This window comes from Nicotiana tabacum, chromosome 7, assembly GCF_000715075.1.
Source record: "Nicotiana tabacum cultivar K326 chromosome 7, ASM71507v2, whole genome shotgun sequence".
Taxonomy (NCBI): Eukaryota; Viridiplantae; Streptophyta; class Magnoliopsida; order Solanales; family Solanaceae; genus Nicotiana; species Nicotiana tabacum.
The window spans coordinates 134725368-134749878 of NC_134086.1; the positions used below are offsets into that span (position 1 = coordinate 134725368).

General features: G+C 42.0%; 1 protein-coding gene across 1 annotated transcript; it reads left to right on the plus strand.

The window, feature by feature from the left end:
* Positions 1–22148: 22148 nt before the first annotated feature.
* On the plus strand, positions 22149–24470 carry LOC107805630 (acetylajmalan esterase 2). The gene is given in 8 exon segments (XM_075217669.1): positions 22149–22347; positions 22350–22567; positions 22771–22981; positions 23390–23538; positions 23620–23635; positions 23638–23886; positions 24150–24269; positions 24272–24470. Coding segments are annotated over 8 exon segments (1170 nt in total). The 5' UTR covers positions 22149–22274; the 3' UTR covers positions 24406–24470.
* The last annotated feature ends 41 nt before the right edge of the window (positions 24471–24511 follow it).

The window sequence follows — 24511 nt, forward strand, 5'->3', positions numbered from 1 at the left end:
AACGTTGGAGGCCGTCGCATCGAGGGCGAAGGCTCAGGTTTAGATGTCGACCCTGAGGAGGTCAACAAGTTTGTATGTCTCCATACTCGTGTGGAGGTCAGAGCGGGGGGTCTGATCGTCACATTGTCGAACTGTGAGCAAGTAGCATCCGTTTTAGATCCTCTATGTGCTACCCCTGAGAACAAGGTGCTCAAGGCAATGAGTGATGTGGAGTTGTCTCATAATGTCGCCATTATGGCCTTGCGGGTAGGTGCCTTTCTTTTTCTTTTCGTCATAGGGCTTGTGCGGCGATTGTCGACCTGTATTTTGTTTTTAACTTCTCTTTTTCTTTTGTGCTAGACCCTCATCATGAGACCGAGCGCAAGCGTCGGGAGAGGAAGAGAATGGTCGTCTATGGGAAGATGTCGTCCAAATATCAACGTAATCGTGCTAAAAACTGTGCGATGGCCGATATTTATAATCAGGATCCTAAGTTTCAGCTGTTTTGCGAAGGGCTCAAACAAAGGGAGGACCAATTAGAGCGCAAGATCGAAGAGCTGAGGGATAGAGACGAGGAGCTAGTGAAGTTTGTCGCCCGTAACAGTGAACTTGAGGCCTCCCTTAAGGTGAAGGAGGATGAGCTCGAGTTGAGCAGGGGGGTGATGGCTGAGAATGCTTCTTTACAAGCAAAGGTGGCCAGTTTAACCGTTGAGCTGAGTGCGAAGGTGGCGGAGATTGAGGGGCTTAAGGTCAAGATGGACGTCGGTGCTGATAAGCTGGCGGCAACTATTTCTTGAATGACGTATTTGGAAAATGCCCTCCGTGTTTGTAAGTCGGAGCTGACTAAGGAGAAGGAGGCCTCTAGTCTTAAGGTCGCGGGGCTTGAGGGGCGTGTTAGGGAGTTGGAGGCGGAGCTATCGATGTTGAATGGGCAAGTGGCCTCGCTGAAGGCGGAGGATGAAAATCGACACTCTCAACCTTCTACGTTTCGTGCCTCGGCTGACCCGGCCGTTCCTCCTCGTCTATATGAGTTGTGGGTTATGGATGATGCCCGACTTGACGTGTACAAGGCTTTCCATGCCAAGGGGAGGGAAACTGAAATGGAACTTCAAACCTTACATACCGAAGCTTGTGCAGCTCGTGAGACATGCAGGTACGACCCTCTTACACCTGACGGATATAACATCAATTCTGATGATGCAAACCGCCTTGCTTTGGACTCTTGGTATGCGGATGCTTATCCTCCTGGGGGTGATGTGTAATCTTTTGTTCGTACTTACTTTTGTCTTGGGACTTAGGTAGGGGGCATGTTCGAGCCCGTCTTGTAAGGACAAATGTAAATAATATTTTGGTGCAATGTAGAATTTGATTTTGTCGATTTATTGGTGTTCTTTACACTATTTATGGTATCTGGCATACGTATCAAGCTTATTGAGTCGATTAAGCCTTTGGGCGAGGACGATTCCCCCTCTGTGATGCTGCTTCAAACTATCGTCGAAGTATGATCCCATCATAGTTCGAACAAGTTCGAACTCATGTTTTTGTCGATGGCCTTGGCCATTGGGATGTTGCTTCGAATTATCGTCGAAGTAGTATCTCGTCGTAGTTCAAACGAGGTCGAACTCATGTTTTTATCGATGGCCTTGGCCATTGGAATGTTTCTTCGAACTGTCGTCGAAGTAGTATCCCGTCGTAGTTCGAACAAAGTTGAACTCATATTTTTGTCGATGGTCTTGGCCATTAGGGTGTTGCTTCGAACTGTCATCGAAGTAGTATCCTGTCATTGTTCAAACGAGGTCGAACTCATATTTTCGTCGATGGCCTTGGCCATTGGGATCTTGCTTCAAACTGTCGTCAAAGTGGTATTCCATTGTATTTCAAACGAGGTCAAACTCATGTTTTCGTCGATGGCCTTGGCAATTGCTCGTTGAAGGTTTGATCATGTTCCCGTAGGAAGACACATGTCGACTTTATTCATGCAATGGAGGTTTGATTATATACTTGTAAGAATCACATGTCGATCTTGTACATACAATGGAGATTTGATTTTCTTGTAAGAATTACATGTCGACTATATACATACAATGGAGATTTGATTATCTATATCTGGTCCCTTCATTACTTTGTAGTGGAGATCGTGTCGATGGGCGGAGTAATGAACAATACTTCGAACCTCGAGACGTCTCCCTTGTCACCTCATTAAAACCTCACCGGGGAAACCCGATCGGGACAAAACCTGGATGAGGAAAAAAGAGTATGACTTAGGTGGCGCCTTCTTTGAGAAGTGGAAGTATTTGAGATGGGCGACATTCCAGTTGTTTTGGAGTAGTTTTCCCTCCATTGTCTCTAACTGGAATGCTCCTTTGTTTGTTGCGATCGTGATTTCTTATGGTCCATCCCAGTTTGTTCCCAATTTTCCCTTATTAGGGTCTTTCGCTGCTTGTGTTTTAGCCTTGAGGACGTAATCTCCGACTTTGAGCGGTTTCACTTTGGCCTTCTTATCGTAGTACCTTTCCATTTGTTGCTTCTGGGCTACCATTCTTATGTGGGCCATGTCTCTCTGTTCTTCGACTTCATCCAGATCTTGTAGCCTACTTTTGTCGTTGCTTGGTCCATTCTCATTGGAGTATCTCAAACTAGGCTCTCCGACCTCGACGAGTATAACTACGTCAGTCCCATAGACTAGTGATTATGGCGTCTCACTCGTGCTGATTTTTGGTGTAGTGCGGTATGCCCATAATACCTCCGGTAGTAGTTCAGGCCATAGACCTTTGGCGTCCTCGAGCTTCTTCTTCAATATATTTAGTATTACTTTATTGGAGGATTTGGCTTGGCCATTACCGGCGGGATGATACGGTATGGAGAGTATTTGTTTAATATGCCATTTCTCGAAAAACTCGGTCGTTTTCTTTCAGACAAACTGAGGCCCGTTGTCACAGCTGATTTCTTTGGGGGTACCGAAATGGCATATTATGTTTTTCCATATGAACGCGATGACCTCTTGCTCGCGTATCTGTGTGTATGCACCTGCTTCCACCCATTTAGAAAAACAATCAGTTTAAACCAAAAGAAAACGTACCTTGCCTCGTCCGGCTGGGAGGGGTTCGACTATATCCATCCCCCACTTTATGAATGGCCATGGTGAAGTGACAGAATGAAGGAGTTCCCCTGCTTGATGTATCATAGGGGCGTACTTATGACATTGTTCACATCTCCTAACATAGTCTGCGGCTTTTTTTCATGGTGGGCTAGTAGTATCCAACACGGATGAGGCAGCGGATGAGGGTGCGGTTTACCGTGTGGGTACCGCAATGCCCTTTCGTTTACTTTTTCCAGTACTCGTCTTGTTTGGTTTGGCCCAAGACATTTGGCTAGGGGGTCACCAAACGTTCTTTTGTAGAGATAACCATTTACAAGGTTGTATCTGGCTGCCTCTATCCGAAGCTTTTTGGCTTCCTTCTTATCTTGTGGGAGCGTTCCGCAATGCAAATATGCTACGAGGAGGTTGCGCCAGTCCCAAGTCAGGCTTACAGAATGTACCTCGACATGGTCTATGGAGGAATGGAGAAGGGTGACCACGTTTTCCTTGTTGATATTTTTCGTGGCTGCCGCTAGCTTGGCGAGGCCATTTGCTTCGATATTCTGCGCCTTGAGTATTTGGTCGAGGCGGCATTCATCAAATTCTGGAAGCAGTTTGTGAATTTCTGACTGGTACTTTTGTAGTCTCTGTTCTTTGATTTGGAAAGTACCGGTGACTTGGTTCACCACGAGTTGAGAGTCGCAATGGTTGACGTGTCGTCAGGTGCCGTATTTGAGGGCTAATTTCAATCCTGTAATCAGTTCTTCATACTCGAGCTCGTTGTTAGTCATCTCGGGGCATCGTATGGACTGGAAAATTACTTCACCCGTAGGAACTTCGAGGACGAGTCCCAGTACCGATCCCGAGGCATTAGAAGCATTGTCGATGTAGCGGAGCGCTTCCTGCTCTACTTCGGGCAATATTTTCGCGCTGAAATCAGTGATGAAATCGGCAAGCACATGCAGCTTAATGGCAGTTCGCGGTTGGTATGTTATATTGTGCTCGTATAGTTCTATGGCCCATTTAGCCAATCTACCCAATAACTCGGGTTTGTGTAGGATACCCCTTAGAGGGAAGGTTGTCACCACTTTAATGGGGTGACATTGAAAATATGGTCTAAGCTTTCTTGACGATACGACTAATGCCAAAGCTAGTTTTTCAAGGTGAGGGTACCTCGTTTCGGTATCGATTAAGGTTTTGCTGATAAAGTATATCGTAGATTGCGTACCTTCTTTTTCGCGGACCAAGATTGCGCTTACGCCGACTTTGGAGACCGCTAGATACACAAGTAGACATTCACCTGGATCTGCCTTGACGAGTAGGGGTGGCAAAGATAGATACGCTTTCAGTTTTCTCAGGGCATCGACGCATTCTGCATTCCATTGCAGTCTGTGGTCTTTTCTTAGCACATTGAAGAATTTGTGGCATCTATCTGATGATCGTGAAATGAACCTCGACAGGGCGGCTATTCGTCCTGTTAATTTCTGCACCTGCTTTTTGCTGGTCAGTACCTCCGGTATTCCTTTGATGGCTCTGATCTGGTCCGGGTTGACCTCGATACCCCTTTGTGACACTAGAAAACCAAGGAACTTTCCTGAAGTTACACTGAAGGCACATTTTTCGGGATGCAGCTTCATCCCGTATTGCCTCAATATCTCGAAGGCCTCCTTCAGATGGCCAATGGGATCCTCTTTATTTGTCAAATTTATTAGCATGTCGTCGATGTAAACCTACTTGGTCTTACCGAGTTGTTCTTTGAACATCTTGGTGACTAACCTTTGATATGTCGCTCCTGCATTCTTGAGTCCGAACGACATTACCTTGTAGCAGTATGTTCCTCGGTGAGAGATGAAAGTGGTTTTTTCTTGATCTTCTTAAGCCATTAGGATTTGGTTGTAACAGGAATAGGCGGCATCCAAAAGGATCAGCAATTCGTGCCTTGTTGTTGTGTCGATGAGCTGATCGATGTGCGGTAACGAAAAGGAATCTTTTAGGCATGCTTTGCTCAAGTCAGTGAAGTCAACACACATTCTCCACTTCCCGTTCTTCTTTTTTACCATGACCACATTAGCGACCCATTGGGGGTATTTCGATTCCTTGATAGAACCGTTGGTGAGTAATTTGTCAACCTCCTCACTAACTGCCTCATTGATGGTAGAATTGAACTTTCTCCTCATTTGCTTTACCGTAGGGTAAGGAGGATCAACGTTCAGCCAGTGTGTGGCGATATCCCTTGGGATTCCTAGCATATCTGAGTGGGAAAAGGCAAATAAATTGGTGTTGTCAGTTAAGAACTCACGATATTTACCTGGTTCCAATAGGTTGTGTCTGACATAAGCCTTTCTCGTGCTATCGGTGTTGTCCAGTTGAATGGGATCAAGATCTTATACGGTTGCTTTGCAAGCTTCTATGACGTCCGGATCTTTGATGGCTTCTACTTGTGCGTCGGGTTTGGTTCCCCACATGGCTGATTTCTATGCATCCGCACTTGCCTCTTTTAGTTGTTTAGTGTGTGTGCAATCTTGGGCTATCCGGTAGCATTCTTGGGCGGTGCGTGGCTCGCCTTGGATGCTGAATAACCCCTGGGGTGGGAAATTTGATTATTTGATAGAAACTTGACGGGACGGCGCGCATGGCGTGTATCCATGGTCGTCCTATGATGGCATTATAGGCTATTTCTTGGTTTATGACGTGGAATGTCGTTTCTAGGGTGACTCCTCCTGCCAGGATTGGGAACACTATTTCCCCAGAGGTTTGTTCCACTGCATTATTAAAACCCGTTATTGTTAAGCAATGCGGTATTATTTTATCCTCGAGCCTCATCTGTATGAGAACTCATGGGTGAACAATACACGCGCTGCATCCATCATCCACCATTATTGTTTTTACATCGGTATTCGAAATGCATAAAGTTATAAACAAAGCATTATAGTGAGGGAAAGATGTCATGACCTGGACTTCCCACCCTCGGGAGTCGTGATGGCACCTACTAGTAAAAGCTAGGCAAGCCAACCAATTGAATTATTTACTTCGTTTCCATTCTAAATCCATTAACAATTAAGAACCAACAGTTATCAATCAACAAAAATTACTAAGCGAAAGATTAAATTTCAAGTTTAATAATACTGCAAATATCATTCCATAACAAATCTATCCAAGACTGGTATCACAACTTCAAAGACTGTCTAGGAGTACTACAAATAAAGGTCTTAAAGAAATAAATACAACACTGTCTCTAGAAATACATGAAAGAAACAGGAATAGTAGATAGAAGGAGACTCTAAGGCCTACGGACGCCTGCAGGACTATCTTGGGTCGCCTGATGAACAAGAAATAGCAATCTCACTGCAACCCGAAATCTACAGCATTGGGATCTGCACAAACGAGTGTAGAGTGTAGTATCAGTACAACCGACCCCATGTGCTGGTAAGTGCCTAGCCTAACCTCGGCGAAGTAGTAACGAGTCTAGGACCAGACTACCAAATAAACTTGTGTAGTTAAATCATATACAACAGAAAATAAAAGCAAAACTTTACAAGTAAAGGTAGGAAAGGGTGTTACGACCCCAAAACAACAGTAAAGAAATGTAAGGAATGCTATAAATCAATTACTGGAAAAGATAAGGAAATAAGAAGAACATGTACACATGTAATACTTTTGCAGGCGTGCAACCCGATCCCATCTCATATAGTACCGTTGTAGGCGTGCAACCCGCTTGTAAGGCCCCGGTAAATTTCGCTAAGTAATTTAGGATTTTGTGGTGCCATGTAGGCTAATTATAATATTTTATGTGCTATTAACATGATGGGTATCAATTTAATTTGGTAAATAAGCGTATAAGTCTTATAATAAGTAATGTGGGGTCTAATGGGAGGCCTAAGTCTAAGTCAATTTAGAAAATTTCATAATAGGCTAAAATTCCAAATGCGTTTGCACAAATCTATACTTTGAACGAGCATATATAAAACTATTTAAGGTTTTATGTTATGAACAACCTATTATTTGAAAGGTCTTCGAGTCTAGTTTCCAACGCTTCAAACCGTTTGTCATTTGGACATTCCTACACAAAGTTATGATCCAATTACCAAAGGCTAGAAAAATGCGATCTTGCGTCAGTTCTGCGATCGCAAAACCATTATGCGGTCCGCATAATTGATCTGCGATCTCAAATCTGGTCGTAAAGTGGACCAGTGTAGCCCAGTTTTAGGCACCGGGTTCTATGACACGTCTGTAGCCAGCATACCCATTTTGATGTCCATTATGTCATTATTCTTCCTATTTTCATGACCCGACCCCATTTTAATATATGGGCTTTGGGGTTTCATTTGGGGCTATATTCTGATGATTTTAGAGAGAGTTAAGAGATTTTTAGAGAGAGAAGGAGGGAGCCTAACATTCTAACCATTCAATCTTCCATCAATCTTCAAGAATCAAGGAAACCAATCGCAAGATCTTCATCTAAGAGGTAAGGTTCTATACACTACACTTTGATTTCGAGTTTTGGGTATAAGATGGGATTATTGAGGTATGATTCTTGGGTGTAAAAGTATTATGTATACATGCATTTACAAATTAGGTTTGTGAGAAGATTGCTGAACATAAATAAGTAAAGATTGGGTTGGGGAATGAAGGAAACCTTGTAAAAGAAATTTGAAATCAAGATGCTCAACTAGTATTTGATAGAATGCTCAAATGAGCTGAAACCATGAATACCTTCCTAATTTGTGCTCAATTTTGTTATGTCTCAAAGTAGATTGGGATTGCTAGAATTTCCAGAACGTCGTAGTAACTTAAGGAAAGCTTAAACAAGGTATGTGTCGCTAAAACCCCGTCTCTTAGAAATTGAGCTTCTATGGTGCCCGTGTAAATGTTGTAAGTTCGAAACATGATTGATGCAGTATTTGTTATATTAAGTGAATTATTGTTTTGAAAATGTATGTGGTAGATACTTCTTCATGTGTTTAATGTGTTATTTTTTGTAGATGGAGGATGTGTGGAGAACATGATCTATGTGTTAAATGGCTAAATGTCATGCCAAGGTTACTTTGGGACTAATATGCCAAACTTGACGAATTCCTCTCTATGCTTATGATTTAAATTGCCTTTATATGTGCCTATGATCTTAAGTGGCAAAGTAAATGTTGAAAATGGGAACAATGTGAAATGTGAATTATGGAACGTGGAAATTGTGGCCCCAAGTGCCGGTAAACTAATACATGTGTAACCAAAGATTGGAGTTATATGAATAATGGAAAATGGTAACGTCTCGGGGAGGCGGCTTAGCCGATCGGGCCATGATCGGACGCCATAATATATACACATGGTGGTAATATATTGATGATTGAAACTGGAAAGTGTGAATAAAATAGTGGTAACGTCTCTGGAAGACGGCTTAGCCGATCGGGTCGTGATCAAACTCCGCTCAAAGAAGCGGTGGCAAAGTGGATAATGATGCAACAGTGTGGGATGCTCCACTCTAAAATTTCACAAACTGTGTGAAAATCATGTGAACTTCCTTATATTGTTGACATGGTTCTTATTTGAAACTTTGTTGTCTTTATGATTTCCTCTTTACTCTTGTATGAAAGTTCTTTCTAACTAGATGGTATTTAGTTATACATACTAGTGCTATTCGATGGCACTAACGTCCCATTTGCCGGGGGCGCTACGTCATTAAATGAATGTAGGTGTTTCTATAGCAGGCAGTGTTGGTCGCAGCTAGTGTCGCATCATCCTTTCAGCTGACTTGGTGAGCCCCACTTTGTTTCGGGGTCCTGTTTCATCTATTCATCATGTACTTTGTATTTGAGGTATAACCGGAGCCTTGTTACCGGCATTTTCATATTACATTACTCTTCAGTTTTGTTTAGATGCTTTGTAGATAGGTTGTGGATAGTGTCAGGTATTGGAATCAAAGTAGAAATATTGATGTTTAGCAAAGATTTATAAAACTTGTAATATTTTGATAATTATGATTTAAGCTACTAATGGAAATAAAATGGAAGTTGTTAATGAAATACTTACTAAATATGATTAATGGAGTTCATCTCCTATTTATTCATGAATTAGTTTGGGTAGAATGAAACCTAACAGGCTTGTTCAGTTGGGTTTACTCAGTTGAGCGCAGGTCGCGCTCCTCGGATTTTGGGGCGTGACACCGCTCCCATTTCATATTGTACCCTTGCAGGCGTGCAACCTGCTCCTATTTCATATATTACAATTGCAGGCATGCAACCTGCTCCCATTTCATATAATTACCGTTGCAGGCGTGCAACCCGCTCCTATTTCATATATATCCATTGCAAGCGTGCAACCCGCTCCCCTTTCATATGTTACCGTTGTAGGCGTGCAACCCGCTCCCATTTCATATGTTACTGTTGCAGGCGTGCAACCCGCTCCCTTTTCATTTATCAATATCAATCATAACAGAATCCCGGCAAGGGAACAATAATGTAACAACATCCCAGCAAGGGAATAATACTATAACAACAACACCCCGGCAAGAGAACAATAATATAACAACAACATCCCGGCAAGAGAACAATAATGATAATCCTTATATGAACCACAATAAACCTCAATAGAGTCACAACAATTACAATACAAGACTCACGGGCATGCTTGATACCGACATATAGATACTCGTCACCATGCATATACGTCGTACTCCACAATTAGCACATAGAAAATAAGACACAACTCCTAATCCCTCAAGCTAAGGTTAGACCAAACACTTACCTTGATGCCACGAACACAACTCAAGCCTTAACTATCGCTTTACCTTTTGATTCCACCACCAACTCGCTCGTATCTAGCCACAAGTTACTTAATAATATTAATAAGTGCTAAATGAAACATTTCTAATGCATGGAAATAAGTTTTCTAAAGTTTTTCCCAAAAAGTCAAAAATCGACTCCGGTCCCGCTCGATTCAAACCCGAAATTCGGAACAAATCCCGGTTACCCATTCACCCCCGAGCCCGGATATATAATTGGTTTTGGAATCTGACCTCAATTTGAGGTCTAAATCCCCAAAATTTAATATTCTTAGGTTTTACCCAAATTTCCCTTATTCCACCATGAAAACCCTCGATTCTAGGATGAAATCTTGTAAAAAAAAGTTAAGGAGTAAAGAAAATGAGTTAGAAATCACTTACTAATGTTTCGAAGAAGAAAGGTTGTTTAAAAAATCGCCTCTTATGTTTTTGAGGTTTTGAAAAATGATAAATAACTTAAAATACCATTTAAATATACCCCTGTCAGACCCCCTGTGCGGACCGCACAAAAAGGAGTGCGGCCGCGGAGCTCACAATGTTGACTGCAGTGACATTTTTTAGTATTTTGGCCATAACTTTCTCTACAGATGTCCAAATTGTGATTTATTTACCTTTCTGGAAACTAGACACGAAGGACTACATCTTTTATTTTTGAATCATCTCAAAATGCATCGCAGATCAAATGATATAGGCTTCCGAAGTCAAAACAAGTGAAATCCTTCCTCACCGCTGACCGCACAAAAAGGAGTGCGGCCGCAAAGGCCCCTCCGCGGTTAGCACAAAATCAATGCGGTCAGCACTGGCGGGTTCAGAGATCTGCAACATCTCTGGACCTGGAACAGTTATGTTTTAAGCCGGAACCTACTCGAAACTTACCCGAGCCCTCGGGACTTCAAACCAAACATGAATACTAGCTCAAAAACATCATATGGATCTACTCGTGTGATCACATAATTAAAATAACATGTAAAATCATGAATTAAACCTCAAAACTCAACATTTTCATCAAGAACTCTCAAAGTTCATAACTCTTCAACCGGAAGTCCAGCTCACGTCAAATAAACTCTGTTTTTTACCAAATTTCACAGTTATCTATTAAATACTATAACAAGTTTGTACCGGGCTCCGGAACCAAAATACAAGCCTGATACCAATGGTTTCAAACATTAATCCTTTTCTTCATTTCTTAGATAATTCCGCAAAATAATTTCTTTCAAAAATTGATTTCTATGACTTGGGACCTCGAAATTCATTTCCAGACATACGCCCAAGTCCCATACTCTACTGTAGACCTTCCGGGATCGTCGGAACATGGATCCGGGTCCGTTTTCTCAAAGTGTTGACCAAAGTCAACCAAAAATCAAATTTTTAACTCTAGAAATTTCTATTTCTCATCTTTTCACATAGAAGGCTTATCGGATATGGGTCCGGACCATGCACGCAAATGAAGGTGAGGTAAAAAGGAGGGTTTTAGGACTCGGAACACTGAATTTACTTGCAACACAAGTGATGACCCAAAAGGGTCATCACATTTTTCACCTCTAAAACAACCGTTCGTCCTCGACCAGACATAAGAAGGAAGTACCTGAGTCTGGAAAATATGGGGATAACAGCTCCGCATATCGGACTCGGACTCCTAAGTTGATGCCTAAGCATGCTGACCTCTCCACTAAATACGAACAAAAGGGAAACTCTTCGATCAACTAACGAACTTGCCGATTTAGAATAGCTACCGGCTCCCCATCGTAGGACAGGTCCTTGTCGAACTTGATAGTACTGAAATCTAACACGTGGGATGAATCGCCGTGGTACTTCCGAAGCATGGAGACATGGAACACTGGATGCACGGCTGATAAGCTCGGCGGCAACGCAAGTCTGTAAGCCACCTCCCCCACTCGATCAAGAATCTCAAACGGGCCAATGAACTTAGGGCTAAGCTTGCCCTTCTTCCCAAATATCATCACGCCCTTCTTAGGCGACACTCGAAGTAATACCCGCTCACCAACCATGAAAGCCAAATCATGAACCTTATGGTCGGCATAACTCTTTTGCCTAGACTGAGCTATACGAAGCCTATCCTAAATAATCCTGACCTTGTCCAAGGCATCCTGTACTAGATCCGTACCCAATAACCGAGCCTCTCCTAGCTCAAACCATCCAAGCGGCGACCAACACCGTCTATCTTACAAAGCCTCATAAGAAGCCATCTGGATACTCGACTAGTAGCTATTGTTGTAGGCAAACTCTTCTAAAGGCCAAAACTGATCCCACGAGCCTCCAAAGTCAATGACACACTCTCGGAGCATATCTTCTAAAATCTGAATAGTACACTCGGACTACCCATCCGTTTGAAGATGAAATGTTGTGCTCAACTCAACCTGTGTGCCCAACTCTCACTGAACTGCCCTCCAGAAACATGAGGTAAACTGCATACCTCGGTCCGAAATGATAGACATGAGCATGCCATGAAGACGAACAATCTCCTGAATATAAATCTCAGCTAAACTCTCAGAAGAATAAGAGACTGCCACATGAATGAAATGCGCTGACTTGGTCAAACTATCAACAATAACCCACACTGCATCAAACTTCCTCAAGGTCTGTGGGAGTCCAACAACGAAATTCATAGTGATCCGCTCCCACTTCCACTCGAGTAGCTCAATCCTCTTAAACAAACCACCAGGCCTCTGATGCTTGTACTTAACTTGCTGACAATTCAAACACTGAGCCACATACGCAACGATATCCTTCTTCATCCTCCTCCAACAATAATGCTGCCGCAAATCCTGATACATCTTAGCAGTGCCTGGATGAATAGAGTATTGGGAACTATGGGCCTCCTCTAAAATCAACTCTCGAAACCCATCCACATTAGGCACGCAAACTCGACCCTGCAGTCTCAAAACTCCATCATCTCCTAATGTAACCTGCTTGGCACCTCCGTGCTGCACCGTGTCTCTAAGGACACACAAATGAGGATCAACGAACTGCCGATCTCGAATACGCTCCAATAATGAATAACTAGCAACTATACAAGCTAACACATGGCTGGGCTCAGAAATATCCAACCTCACGAACTGATTGGCCAAAGCCTGAACATCCAAGGCAAGCGGTCTCTCACCAACCGAAATATATGCAAGACTACCCATACTGGATGACTTTATACTCAAAGCATCGGCTACCACATTGTCGTTTCCCAAATGATTTAGGATGGTGATATCATGGTCCTTTAATAGCTCCAACCACCTTCTCTGCCTCAAATTTAGCTCCTTCTGCTTGAACAAGTACTGCAGGCTCTTTTGATCCGTGAACATCTCACATGATATTCCATATAGATAATGCCTCCAAATCTTCAACGTGTGAACAATGGCTGCTAGCTCCAAATCATGAACTGGATAGTTCTTCTCATGAATCTTCAACTGACGTGAAGCATATGCAATAACCTTGTCATCCTGCATCAACACCGCACCAAGTCTAATACGAGATGCATCACAATAAACTATATAAGGCCCTGAACATGTGGGCAAAACCAACATTGGCGCCGTAGTCAAGGCTGTATTGAGCTTCTGAAAGCTCACCTCATACTCGTCCGACCACCTGAACTGGGCACCCTTCTAGGTCAACCTAGTCATCGGGGATGCGATAGATGAAAACCCCTCCACAAACCGACGATAGTAGCCCGCCAATCCTAAGAAACTCCTGATCTCTGTAGCTGATGCTGGTCTAGGCTAGTTCTTGACTGCCTCTATCTTCTCTGGATCTACCTGAATACCTTCTACTGATACAACATGACCTAGGAATGCAAATAAACTCAACTAGAACTCGCACTTCGAAAACTTGGCATACAACTGACTGTCTTTCAAAGTTTGGAGAACCACTCTAAGATGCTGCTCATGCTCCTCCTGGCTGCGGAAATAGATCAAAATATCATCAATGAAGACTATAATGAATGAATCCAAGTAAGGCATGAATACTCAGTTCATCAAATCCATAAAAGTTGTTGGGGAATTTGTCAACTCGAATGACATCACCAAGAACACATAATGTCCGTACCGAGTGCGGAAAGCTATCTTAGGGACATCGGATGCCCTAATCCTCAACTGATGGTAGCCAGATCTCAAGTCAACCTTCGAAAATACCTTGGCACCCTGAAGCTGATCAAACAAATCATCAATCCTCGGTAATGGATACTTATTCTTGATTGTAACCCTGTTCAACTGTCGGTAATCTATACACATTCTCATCGACCCATCCTTCTTCTTAACAAACAACACCGGCGAACCACAAGGCAAAACACTAGGTCTAATAAAACCCTTTTCAAGCAAGTCTTACAACTGCTCCTTCAGCTCTTTCAACTCAGGCGGGGCCATATGATACGGCGGGATAGAAATGGGTTGAGTTCCCGGATCCAAAACAATGCAAAAGTCAACATCCCTATCGGGTAGCATACCAGGCAGGTCTGAAGGAAATACCTCATGGAACTAATAAACTACCGGCACCGAATCAATAGAAGGGACCTCAGCACTAGAATCACGAACATATGCTAAATAAGCCAAACACCCCTTCTCGGCCATATGTCGAGCCTTCATATATGAGATAACTCTACGGGTAGAAAGACCAGGAGTCCCTCTCCACTCAAGACAAGATAGACCCGATAAGGCTAAGGTTACGGTCTTGGCATGACAATCCAAGATAGCGTGGTAAGGTGATAACCAGTCCATCCCCAATATGACTTCAAAATCAACCATGTCCAGCAGTAATAAGTATACTAGGGTCTCAAGACCCCCAATCACAACTACACAAGAGCAATGAACATGATCTACTACAATAGAATCACCCACCGGTGTAGACACATAAACAGGAGCACTCAAAGAATCACTAGGCATGACCAGATACGGTACAAAATAAGATGACACATAAGAGTATGTAGACCCTGGATCAAATAGCACTGAAGCATCCCTACTACAAACCAGAACCGTACATGTGATAACTGCATCAGAAGCCTCAGCCTTAGGCCTAGCTGAAAGAGCATAACATCGGGGCTGAGCCCCACCACCTGGACTAACTCTCTAGGACGGCCTGCAGCTGGCAGGCCTCCACCGCTAGCGGCCTGAGCTCCACCTCTACCTCCACCTTTGGCTGGATGGATGGGCTGTAGAACACTCGGTGCCTGAAACATGGCACGGGAACCCGGATGCTGAGAGATGCTCGATACTCGAGGACAATATCTAGCAATGTGCCTCGTGTCGCCACAAGTAAACAAGCCCTCGGCTACAGGGGCTGGCGACCCTGAAAACTCTAAAGTAGAGGTGCACTGATAGGAGCTGGTGATGCACTGTAGGACTGTTAATCCGAATACTGCATGTGAGAACCACGGCCACCTGGGGCACTGTGAGAAGCCTGAAGTGCTGACCGAGAAGGCCTAGGAGGATGGCCTCTACCAAAAGAATCTCTGCCTCCAAATGAGACGCCACTGAATATGCCGAAATGATAAGGCCTCCTGTCAAACCCCTACCTCCTTGCGACAAAACCATCTCAACTCTCCTGGCCACATTGGTCACCTCCTGGAAAGAAACCCCACTCAATGTCTCCTTAGCCTTATGAAGTCAAATAGGCTGAATAAGTCCCTCAATGGAACTCCTCACCCTCTCTCTCGATGGGAAGTATGATAAGAGCATGACGGGCCAAGTCGATGAATCTGGTCTCGTATTGAGTGACAGTCATAGAACCCTACTGAAGACGCTCGAACTGCCTCCGGTAGATCTCTCTCTAAGTGATAGAGAGAAACTTCTCCAGAAATAGCTGAGTAAACTGCTCCCAAGTCAAAGCTGGAAATCCCACTGGTCTAGCCAAGAAATAATCTGTCTACCAAGTCTTGGTGGATCTAGATAAGCGAAAAGTAGCAAAGTCGGCCCCATTGGTCTCCACTATCCCCATGTTCCTGAGAACCTCATGACATTTGTTTAGATACTCCTGGGGATCCTCAGAAAATGCACCACTAAAAGTAGTATTGAAGAGCTTGGTGAACCTGTCCAATCTCCATAAAGCATCGGCAGACATAGCTTCTCTATCACCGGTCTGAGCCACCACACTCGGTTGAACTGCTCCTACTAGCTGAGTTGCTGGATTCTAGAACTAGGGAGTCATCTGCTCCGGAGTGTGAGTAGTAGGTGTCTGGGCTCCTCCACCAGCCTGAGAGACGGCTGGTGCTACAGGAAGCAAGCATGCCCGGGTGACACTCTCCATAAGGCCCACTAGACGGACCAGACCATCCTGGAGTACTGGGGTAGCAATAAACCCCTCTAAGACCTGAACTGGGCCCACAGGAACTATCTGAGCTAGATCCTCAACATCAAAGTCAACCTGAGGCTCCACCGCTTCTGTTGCTGCTCCGGGCTGAGCTCTGTCCCTACCTCGGCCTCGCCCTCTGCCCCTCATAGGAGTTGTTGCTAGGGGCTCGGGCGGCTGATCAGCGGATGAGAAAGCATGTGTTCTCGATATCTGCGAAAGAGTAGAGTAGAAATTCAATCGGTATTGAAAAACCAAATCGCACGAAAGGAGAATTGATGTGAAGTTTTTCCTAACTCTGTAGCATCTAGGGGATAAATACAGATGTCTCCATACCGATCCCTCAGACTCTACAAAGCTTTTATGTGAATTGTGAGACCTATGTAACCTAGAGCTCTGATACCAACTTGTCACGACCCGGACTTCCCACCCTCGGGAGTCGTGATGGCGCCTACTAGTGAAAGCTAGGCAAGCCAACCAATTGAATTATTTACCTTGTTTCCATTCTAAATCCATTAACAATTAAGAACCAACAATTATCAATCAACAAAATTTACTAAGCGGAAGATTAAATTTCAAGTTTAATAATACTGCAAATACCATTCCATAACAAATCTATCCAAGACTGGTGTCACAACTTCACAGACTGTCTAGGAGTACTACAAATAAAGGTCAGAAAAAAAATAAATACAACACTATCTCTAGAAATACATGAAAGAAACAGGAATAGTAGATAGAAGGTGGCGACAAGGCCTACGGACGCCTGCAGGACTACCTCGAGTCGCTTGATGAACAAGAAAAAGCAATCTCACTGCAATCCGAAATCTATAGCACTGGGATTTGCACAAAAGAGGGCATAGTGTAGTATCAGTGCAACCGACCCCATGTGTTGGTAAGTGCCTAGCCTAACCTCGGCGAAGTAATGACGAGGCTAGGACCAGACTACCAAATAAACCTGTGCAGTTAAATCATATATAGCAGAAATAGAAGCAGATAATTACAACTAAAGTTGGGCGGGGGAAACATGTTGCGGGGAGTAACAGATGACAATAGAATAACAGTAGAGAAATGCAAGGAATGCTATAAATCAATTACCAGCAAAGATAAGGAAATAAGAAGAACAAGTACACATGTAATACCGTTGTAGGCGTGCAACCCGGTCCCATCTCATATAGTACCATTGCAGGCATGCAACCTGCTCCCATTTCATATTGTACCGTTGCAGGCGTGCAACCTACTCCTATTTCATATATTATCGTTGCGGGCATGCAACCCGCTCCCATTTCATATAATTACTGTTGCAGTTGTGCAACCCGCTCCCATTTCATATATTTTCATTACAGGCATGCAACCCGTTCTTTTTCATATGTTACCGTCGCAAGAGTGCAACCCGCTCCCATTTCATATGTTACTGTTGCAGGCGTGCAACCCGCTCCCTTTGCATTTATCAATACCAATCATAACAAAATCCCGGCAAGGGAACAATAATGTAACAACAACATCCACGCAAGCGAATAATACTATGATAACAATATTCTGACAAGGGAACAATAATATAACAACAACATCCCGGCAAGGGAACAATAATGATAATCCTCATATGAAGCACAATAAACCTCAACAGAGTCACAACAATTACAATACAAGACTCACGAACATGCTTGTCACCGACGTATAGATACTCGTCACCATGTCTATATGTCGTACTCCACAATTAGCACATAGCAAATAAGACACAACTCCTAATCCCTCAAGCTAAGGTTAGACAAAACACTCACCTCGATGGCACGAACACAACTCAAGCCTCAACTATCGCTTTACCTCTTGATTCCACCACCACCTTGCTCGTATCTAACTACAAGTTGCTTAATAATATTAATAAGTGCTAAATGAAACATTTCTAATGCATGGAAATACGTTTTCTAAAGTTTTTCCCAAAAAGTCAACAATCAACCTTGGGCTCGCTTGGTCCAAACCCGAAATTCGGACCTAAACTTGATTACACATTCACCCCCGAGCTCGGATATATAATTGGTTTTGGAATCCGACCTCAATTTGAGGTCTAAATCCCCAAATTTCAATATTCTTAGGTTTTACCATAAATTCCCCAATTTTACCATGAAAACCCTAGATTCTAGGATGAAATCTTGTAAAAAGAAGTTAAGGAGTAAAGAAAATGAGTTAGAAATCACTTACTAATGTTTTGGAGAAGAAAGGTTGTTTGAAAAAATGCCTCTTATGTTTTTGGGGTTTTGAAAAATGATAAATAACTGAAAATCCCGTTTAAATATACCACTCTCAGACCCCCTATGCGGACCGCACAAAAACAAGTGCGGCCGCGGAGCTCACAATGTTGACTGCAATGACATGCTTTAGTATTTTGGCTATAACTTTCTCTATAGATGTCCAAATAGGCCATAATGATATAGGCTTCCGAAGTCAGACCAGTGAAATTCTTCCTCACCGCGGGCCACACAAAAAGATGTGCGGCTGCAAAGGCCCCTCCACGGTCAGCACAAAATCAATGCGGTCAGCACTGGCGGGTTCAGAGATCTGCAACATCTCTGGACCTACACATCTATGTTTTAAGCCTAAAACATCCCAGAACCTACCCAAAACTCACCCGAGCCCTCGGAACTTCAAACCAAACGTACATACTAGCTCAAAACATCATATGGACCTACTCGTGTGATCACATCATTAAAATAACATGTAAAATTATGAATTAAACCTCAAAACTCAACAGTTTCATCAAGAACTCTCAAAGTTGATAACTCTTCAACCGGAAGTCCAGCTCACCTCAAATAAACTCCGTTTTCACCAATTTTCACAGTTGTCTTTTAAATAGTATAAAAAGTTTGTATCAGGCTCTGGAACCAAAATACGGGCCCGATACTATTGGTTTCAAACATTAATCCTTTTCTTCATTTCTTAGATAATTCCGCAAAATAATTTCTTTCAAAAATTGATTTCTAAGGCTTGGGACCTCGGAATTCATTTCCGGGCATACGCCCAAGTCCCATATTTTACTACGGACCTCCTGAGATCATCGGAGCACAAATCCAGGTCTGTTTGCTCAAAATGTTGACCAAAGTCAACCGAAAATTAAATTTTTATCTCTAGAAATTTCTATTTCTCATCTTTTCACATAGAAGGCTTTCCGGATATGGGTTCGAACCACGTACGCAAATTAAGGTAAGGTAAAAAATGAGGTTTTTAGGCCTAAAAATACTGAATTTACTTGCAATACAAGTGATGACCCAAAGGGTCATCACAAAAGACAAACCATCGGTATTCGACTTATCGAAGATGATATTGTCTTCGAGGTCGTCATACTGTTCGTGAGCAACTGTCCGTTTGAGTTTATGTGTGGTGGTGAATTTCACATGGTCGATTATCATGTTGTCACTTCCGCCAATGATCATTTGTGTGGTACGAGCTGGTGATATGGGTTTTGGAAGTCCTTGAGGTTGATCGCGTCCCCGAGCAAAGTTGGCCCTTCCTCGATCGCTCAGCAGTTCTTTCAGGTATCCCTGATTTAACTTTCTTACCACTTCTTGTCGCAGACCTATGCAGTCTTAGGTCTTGTGTCCCCTTTCCTGGTGGAATTCACATAGAACGTTCGACCTCTTGGTGCTCGGATCTGACTTCATCTTTTGTTGCCACTGTACCTTCGTGCCGAGCTTTTCCAGTGCGTATACTATTTCTGAAGGAGAAACACAAAAGTTATGAGCAGATAACAGTGGAGGCATACCTCTTTCATTTCGGAAGGGTGCGGCATGTCGAGGCGCGACATTTGCGTGTTGTGGAGGAGGTGGATTAGATGTTCGAATATAGGGCTGGTGCCTTTCTCGATTAAAACATGGTAGTTGATCCCTTTGACTGTCATTGTGGCGATCTCTCCTTGTCTCAGTTTGGACTGATGTTAATCGCTGGAGCGGACCGTTCAGGTCATCCTCGTCTGCCCTCACTTCGGCACAATAAGCATTATGGATCTTTTCCCACGTAGTAGGGGGTATTTGATGAGTTTACTTAGTAGATTTTGGGTTGCTTTTGACCTGTTTCTGTTCAGCCCGTTTTGGAAGGCTGCTACTGTCATTCCTTCTAACACGTTCGGTAGGCTCATCCTTACCTTGTTGAATAGGGCTAAGATATCCCGAAGTCCCTCGCCCGTCTTTTGCTTGACGGCGAAGATATCATTGACCCTGGTCTCTGCCTTTTTCGCTCTCATGTGAGCGGTAATTAACTTATCTACCATCTCTTGGAACATTGATATAAACTGTGATGGTAGTTGGGAATACCATGTCAACGCTCCCCTTGTCAGAGTTTCACCGAACTTTTTTAGCAGTACAGACGGCACCTGTTCCTTTGATAAATCGTTACCTTTTACTGCGTAACGTAATGGATTAAGTAGTCTTCCGAGTCCGTTGTGTCATCATATATTTTTAAATATGGCGACATTTTGAAGGTCTTTGAAATAGAATGGGGAGCTACCCCTTTGCCATATGGTCGTTCGACGAATCGGCCCACATCACGTTTTGGTAACAACTTCGGAGCGCCTGGTATTTTATCGACCTTTTCCTGATGTTCCTTCATCTGGTCGCGGAGTGTTTTATTCTCATTTTCCATTTCTTCCATTTTCTTTAAGATGGTCGTAAGTGCATCGTCGCCTGCATCAGCAACAGTACGGGCGTTGCCTGTTCGTGTAGTGTTTGGCTCATCGGCAGCAACTACGGTTTTTGCGGCTAATGTGTCTTCGATGTCTCTCTGAACGGGTTTCTCGAGCATGTTGCTCAAGGTACTTGTCAACTATTCTTCTAGTATCCTTTTGACGGCAGGTGGCGCTTCTCCTGCTGCGGATGTTGAGGTTTCCCTCTCGCGCCAGATCGTTAGATCTTCGTGCGGGGGAGGTGAGATCTCTCCCTCAGGTGTAGCACTTGGTGTTGCGTTTTTGTTGTCTTCTCCACTAGCTTTGTTGAGGGAATTCAGAAGGTTGTTTGTGACATCCACTATAGCCTTTAGCCTCGCTTCTCCCTTTCCCGTCATTGTTAACCTTTATGAAGCTGAAGAAAAGTGATTATTTCTTTCAAGAATCTAGATGAAAACTACGATTTCAGCTATAGAAATCTACACAGAAGGCGCCAAATTGTTTGACTCAAAAGATATTGAAACCTTATTGAACAAATCAATCAAAGATGAAGGGGTTAATCTTAACTAAGTATAATAATCTATTGAAGGAAAAATAGATAAAGAGAAGACAGGTAATAAGACTTCTTTACCGATCTTATTTAGCAAAATCTTTTCTAGAAATCTTCTCATTCATAATTAATATTACAGCCAATATTCGGAATCCCCTTCTTAAAAGGTTATTGTCCTCTATATATACAGAGCGAAACTCTTCTAAGCTGTAAAAGACAAGTTACAAGGAATATTCCTAATGTCCCCTAATGGGTCTGCAGTATTACAAGGGTTGTACAATCTCTTGTTTGTCTTAAGGTCGTCTCCCACAGGACATCGAGTCACGGAGACCCCGTCATTCGTCGTACTCGTCATTGGTCGTGATAGGTCAAATTTGGACCAATACAATTATGTTCATTACTCTTAATTTCTAGATGAAGTGTATGAATTTAGAGTGCATACTCAAAATGAAAGCCCTAAACTATTCAGGATTTTCTATTTAGACTCCTCAACTAATAGACAACCTATAAATATTTTAAGTATGTGAACAGGACGGTGCGTAACATAGTGGCGTATAAAGTTGTGCCATGTGTTAAGTTTACGTCCCCAAATCAAACAGTACCTTCGCAACGTTCCGTTTTCTTGTCTCTCTCGTGGAAATCTTCTAATTCAATACAATATTAAAAAATTAGAATATTACGTGAAAAGGACGACAGAGTATTCTTGGATCGTTCTCAACGTGGTGGGGCCCTGAAAAGTTGTGCCATGTGATAATTCAATGAAATCTAGCTGGTATTAGGTCCACAAATTTATTATTATTTCGTATTTACTATTATTATTATTATTATATTTTCATTGAGAGCTTTCTGCGGGAAAACAATACTAATAAATTTGTTGTCGATTTTCTTTTTCCAACAATTTGTTGTATGAATATATAAGGCTGAACTTTCAGTTACTTTTTGAAAAAATTGGGCCATGGCCCTGACAATAAGAGTGCTTGATCTCCTAGTCATTTATTTGATGATCAGCTTCTTGGTTCTTCAGCAAAAAGCAATGCGCAAATACTGATGCTTTAAAATCCACAATTGATGAAATGCGGATTTGACAAAATATATCAGTTGGGTGATTCAATTTCAGATACAGGAAACTGCATCAGAGATAGCATTTGTGGAGCTCATACTGTATGTGGAAGATTTCCTTATGGAATGAATTTTTACCAGAAGAAAACAACCGGACGTTGTTCTAATGGCATGCTCATGATTGATTTCATACGTATATAATAGATATCTTTATATTTCTCTAATTAACTGTTTGTATAAGCCATCCTCCTCAATGGGAGTGATTATGGATTCGAAATGTGGAATTAGCATTATATCCTCATGGGGTGCAACTTTTCTCGGACTCCACGTGAATGCGGGATGATTCATGTACTAAGCTGTATGATTGTTTCTATGCTTGTTTTTTTGTTCACAGCACTATAGAATCAGGTCTTCCTCTTCTAAATCCCTACAAGGATCAAAATGCAAATTTTAGATATGGTGCGAATTTTGCAGTAGTAGGAGCTACTGCTTTATCAACTGAAATCATGGCTGAGAAGAAGATTGTTATTGGACTCACCAATAGTTCATTGAATGTGCAACTTGATTGGATGTCTTCCCATTTTAAAACCACCTGTTCCACCGGTAATTATTACTCTTAATTAATTTGCTAACTACTTTCTCTGTCTCAAATTATTTGTCGTATTTCTCTTTTATACATCTCTTAATAAAACATTAATTAGAAAAGGTATTTGAATATTTTACCTTTATTTTGTCTTAATATATAATCTCTCTATTAAATATTTACTCTATTTATGTGTTATCTTCATGTTCAAAATTATTACTATCAATGGTAAAATAGAAAAAATATACTAATTTTATCTTGAACTTCTAAAATGACAAATAATTTGAGACAACTACTTTTAGAAATCACGACAGATAATTTGAGACGAAGGGAGTACTTCCTTAGAAAATATGTTGTGGTTAATTATTTCTTACGTATTTATTAACGGCAAGTTGAATTAATGATATTTTCTTCTTAATTATTGCTAGATTGCCAAGCAAAATTGAAGAAATCTCTTTTCCTAGCTGGAGAAGTAGGAGGAAATGAATTCAATTATGGCTTACTGCAAGGTAAAACTATGAATGAATTGCGGAACATGGTGCCAGAAGTTGTTCAGACCATTATTCAGGGCGTTAAAGTGAGTTTTCATTTCTTTCTTTAATAAGTTTTCTTTGATTGAAATTGTTTTCCTAAAGACCCATTTACCTCTTTTATTCAGAGAGTCATTGGTTTCGGGCTACTCGAATTGTAGTCCCGGGCAATTTTCCAATTGGTTGTTTACCAATTTACCTAACGAAATTCAAGACTGACAACTCAACTGCCTACGATGAGTATCATTGCTTGAAAAATCTAAATAATTTGGCAATATTCTACAATTATCATTTGCGACAAGCCATTGAAGAGCTGAAGAAAGAGTACCCCAACATTACACTCATTTATGGTGACTATTACAATGCCTATTTGTGGCTACTACAAAATGCCGCGAGTCTTGCTAAGTGCTTAAAAATATACTTTATTTTTCCCACTTTTAATCGTAAATTCTTTTTTCCTGTTTTTCTAGTCAAACTTTCCACTTTTGCAAATTATTTTACATTTTACCCCTACAAAGCTCCTTCTTGAAAAATCAATTTGTCCTCCAAAATATATTTTTAAAATATACTTAATTTTCAAAAAGTATACTTTGACAGTTCTAAACTACACATATATGTATATTTAACGAAAAGTGTATGCATTCACATAAAAACTTAGCTTTCTTTACTGATATGCATTATGATATTGTAGGATTTGATAAAAACTCTATACAGAAAGCTTGTTGTGGAATAGGAGGAGAATATAATATTGACGCACATAAAAAATGTGGAGTTTCAGGAGTTGTGTTGACCCAAGTACATATATCAGTTGGAATGGAATTTATTTGACAGAACAAGCATATAATCAGTTGGCAAGGTGGCTAATTGATGACATGTTACCCAAATTAAACTGCCATTATGTTCATTACTCTTAATTTCTAGATAAAGTGTATGAATTTTGAGCACACATTCAAAATGAGCGACTTTTTTTGGCCAAATACTACACCACCTCCTAAAGTATTCATGATTTTCTATTTAGAC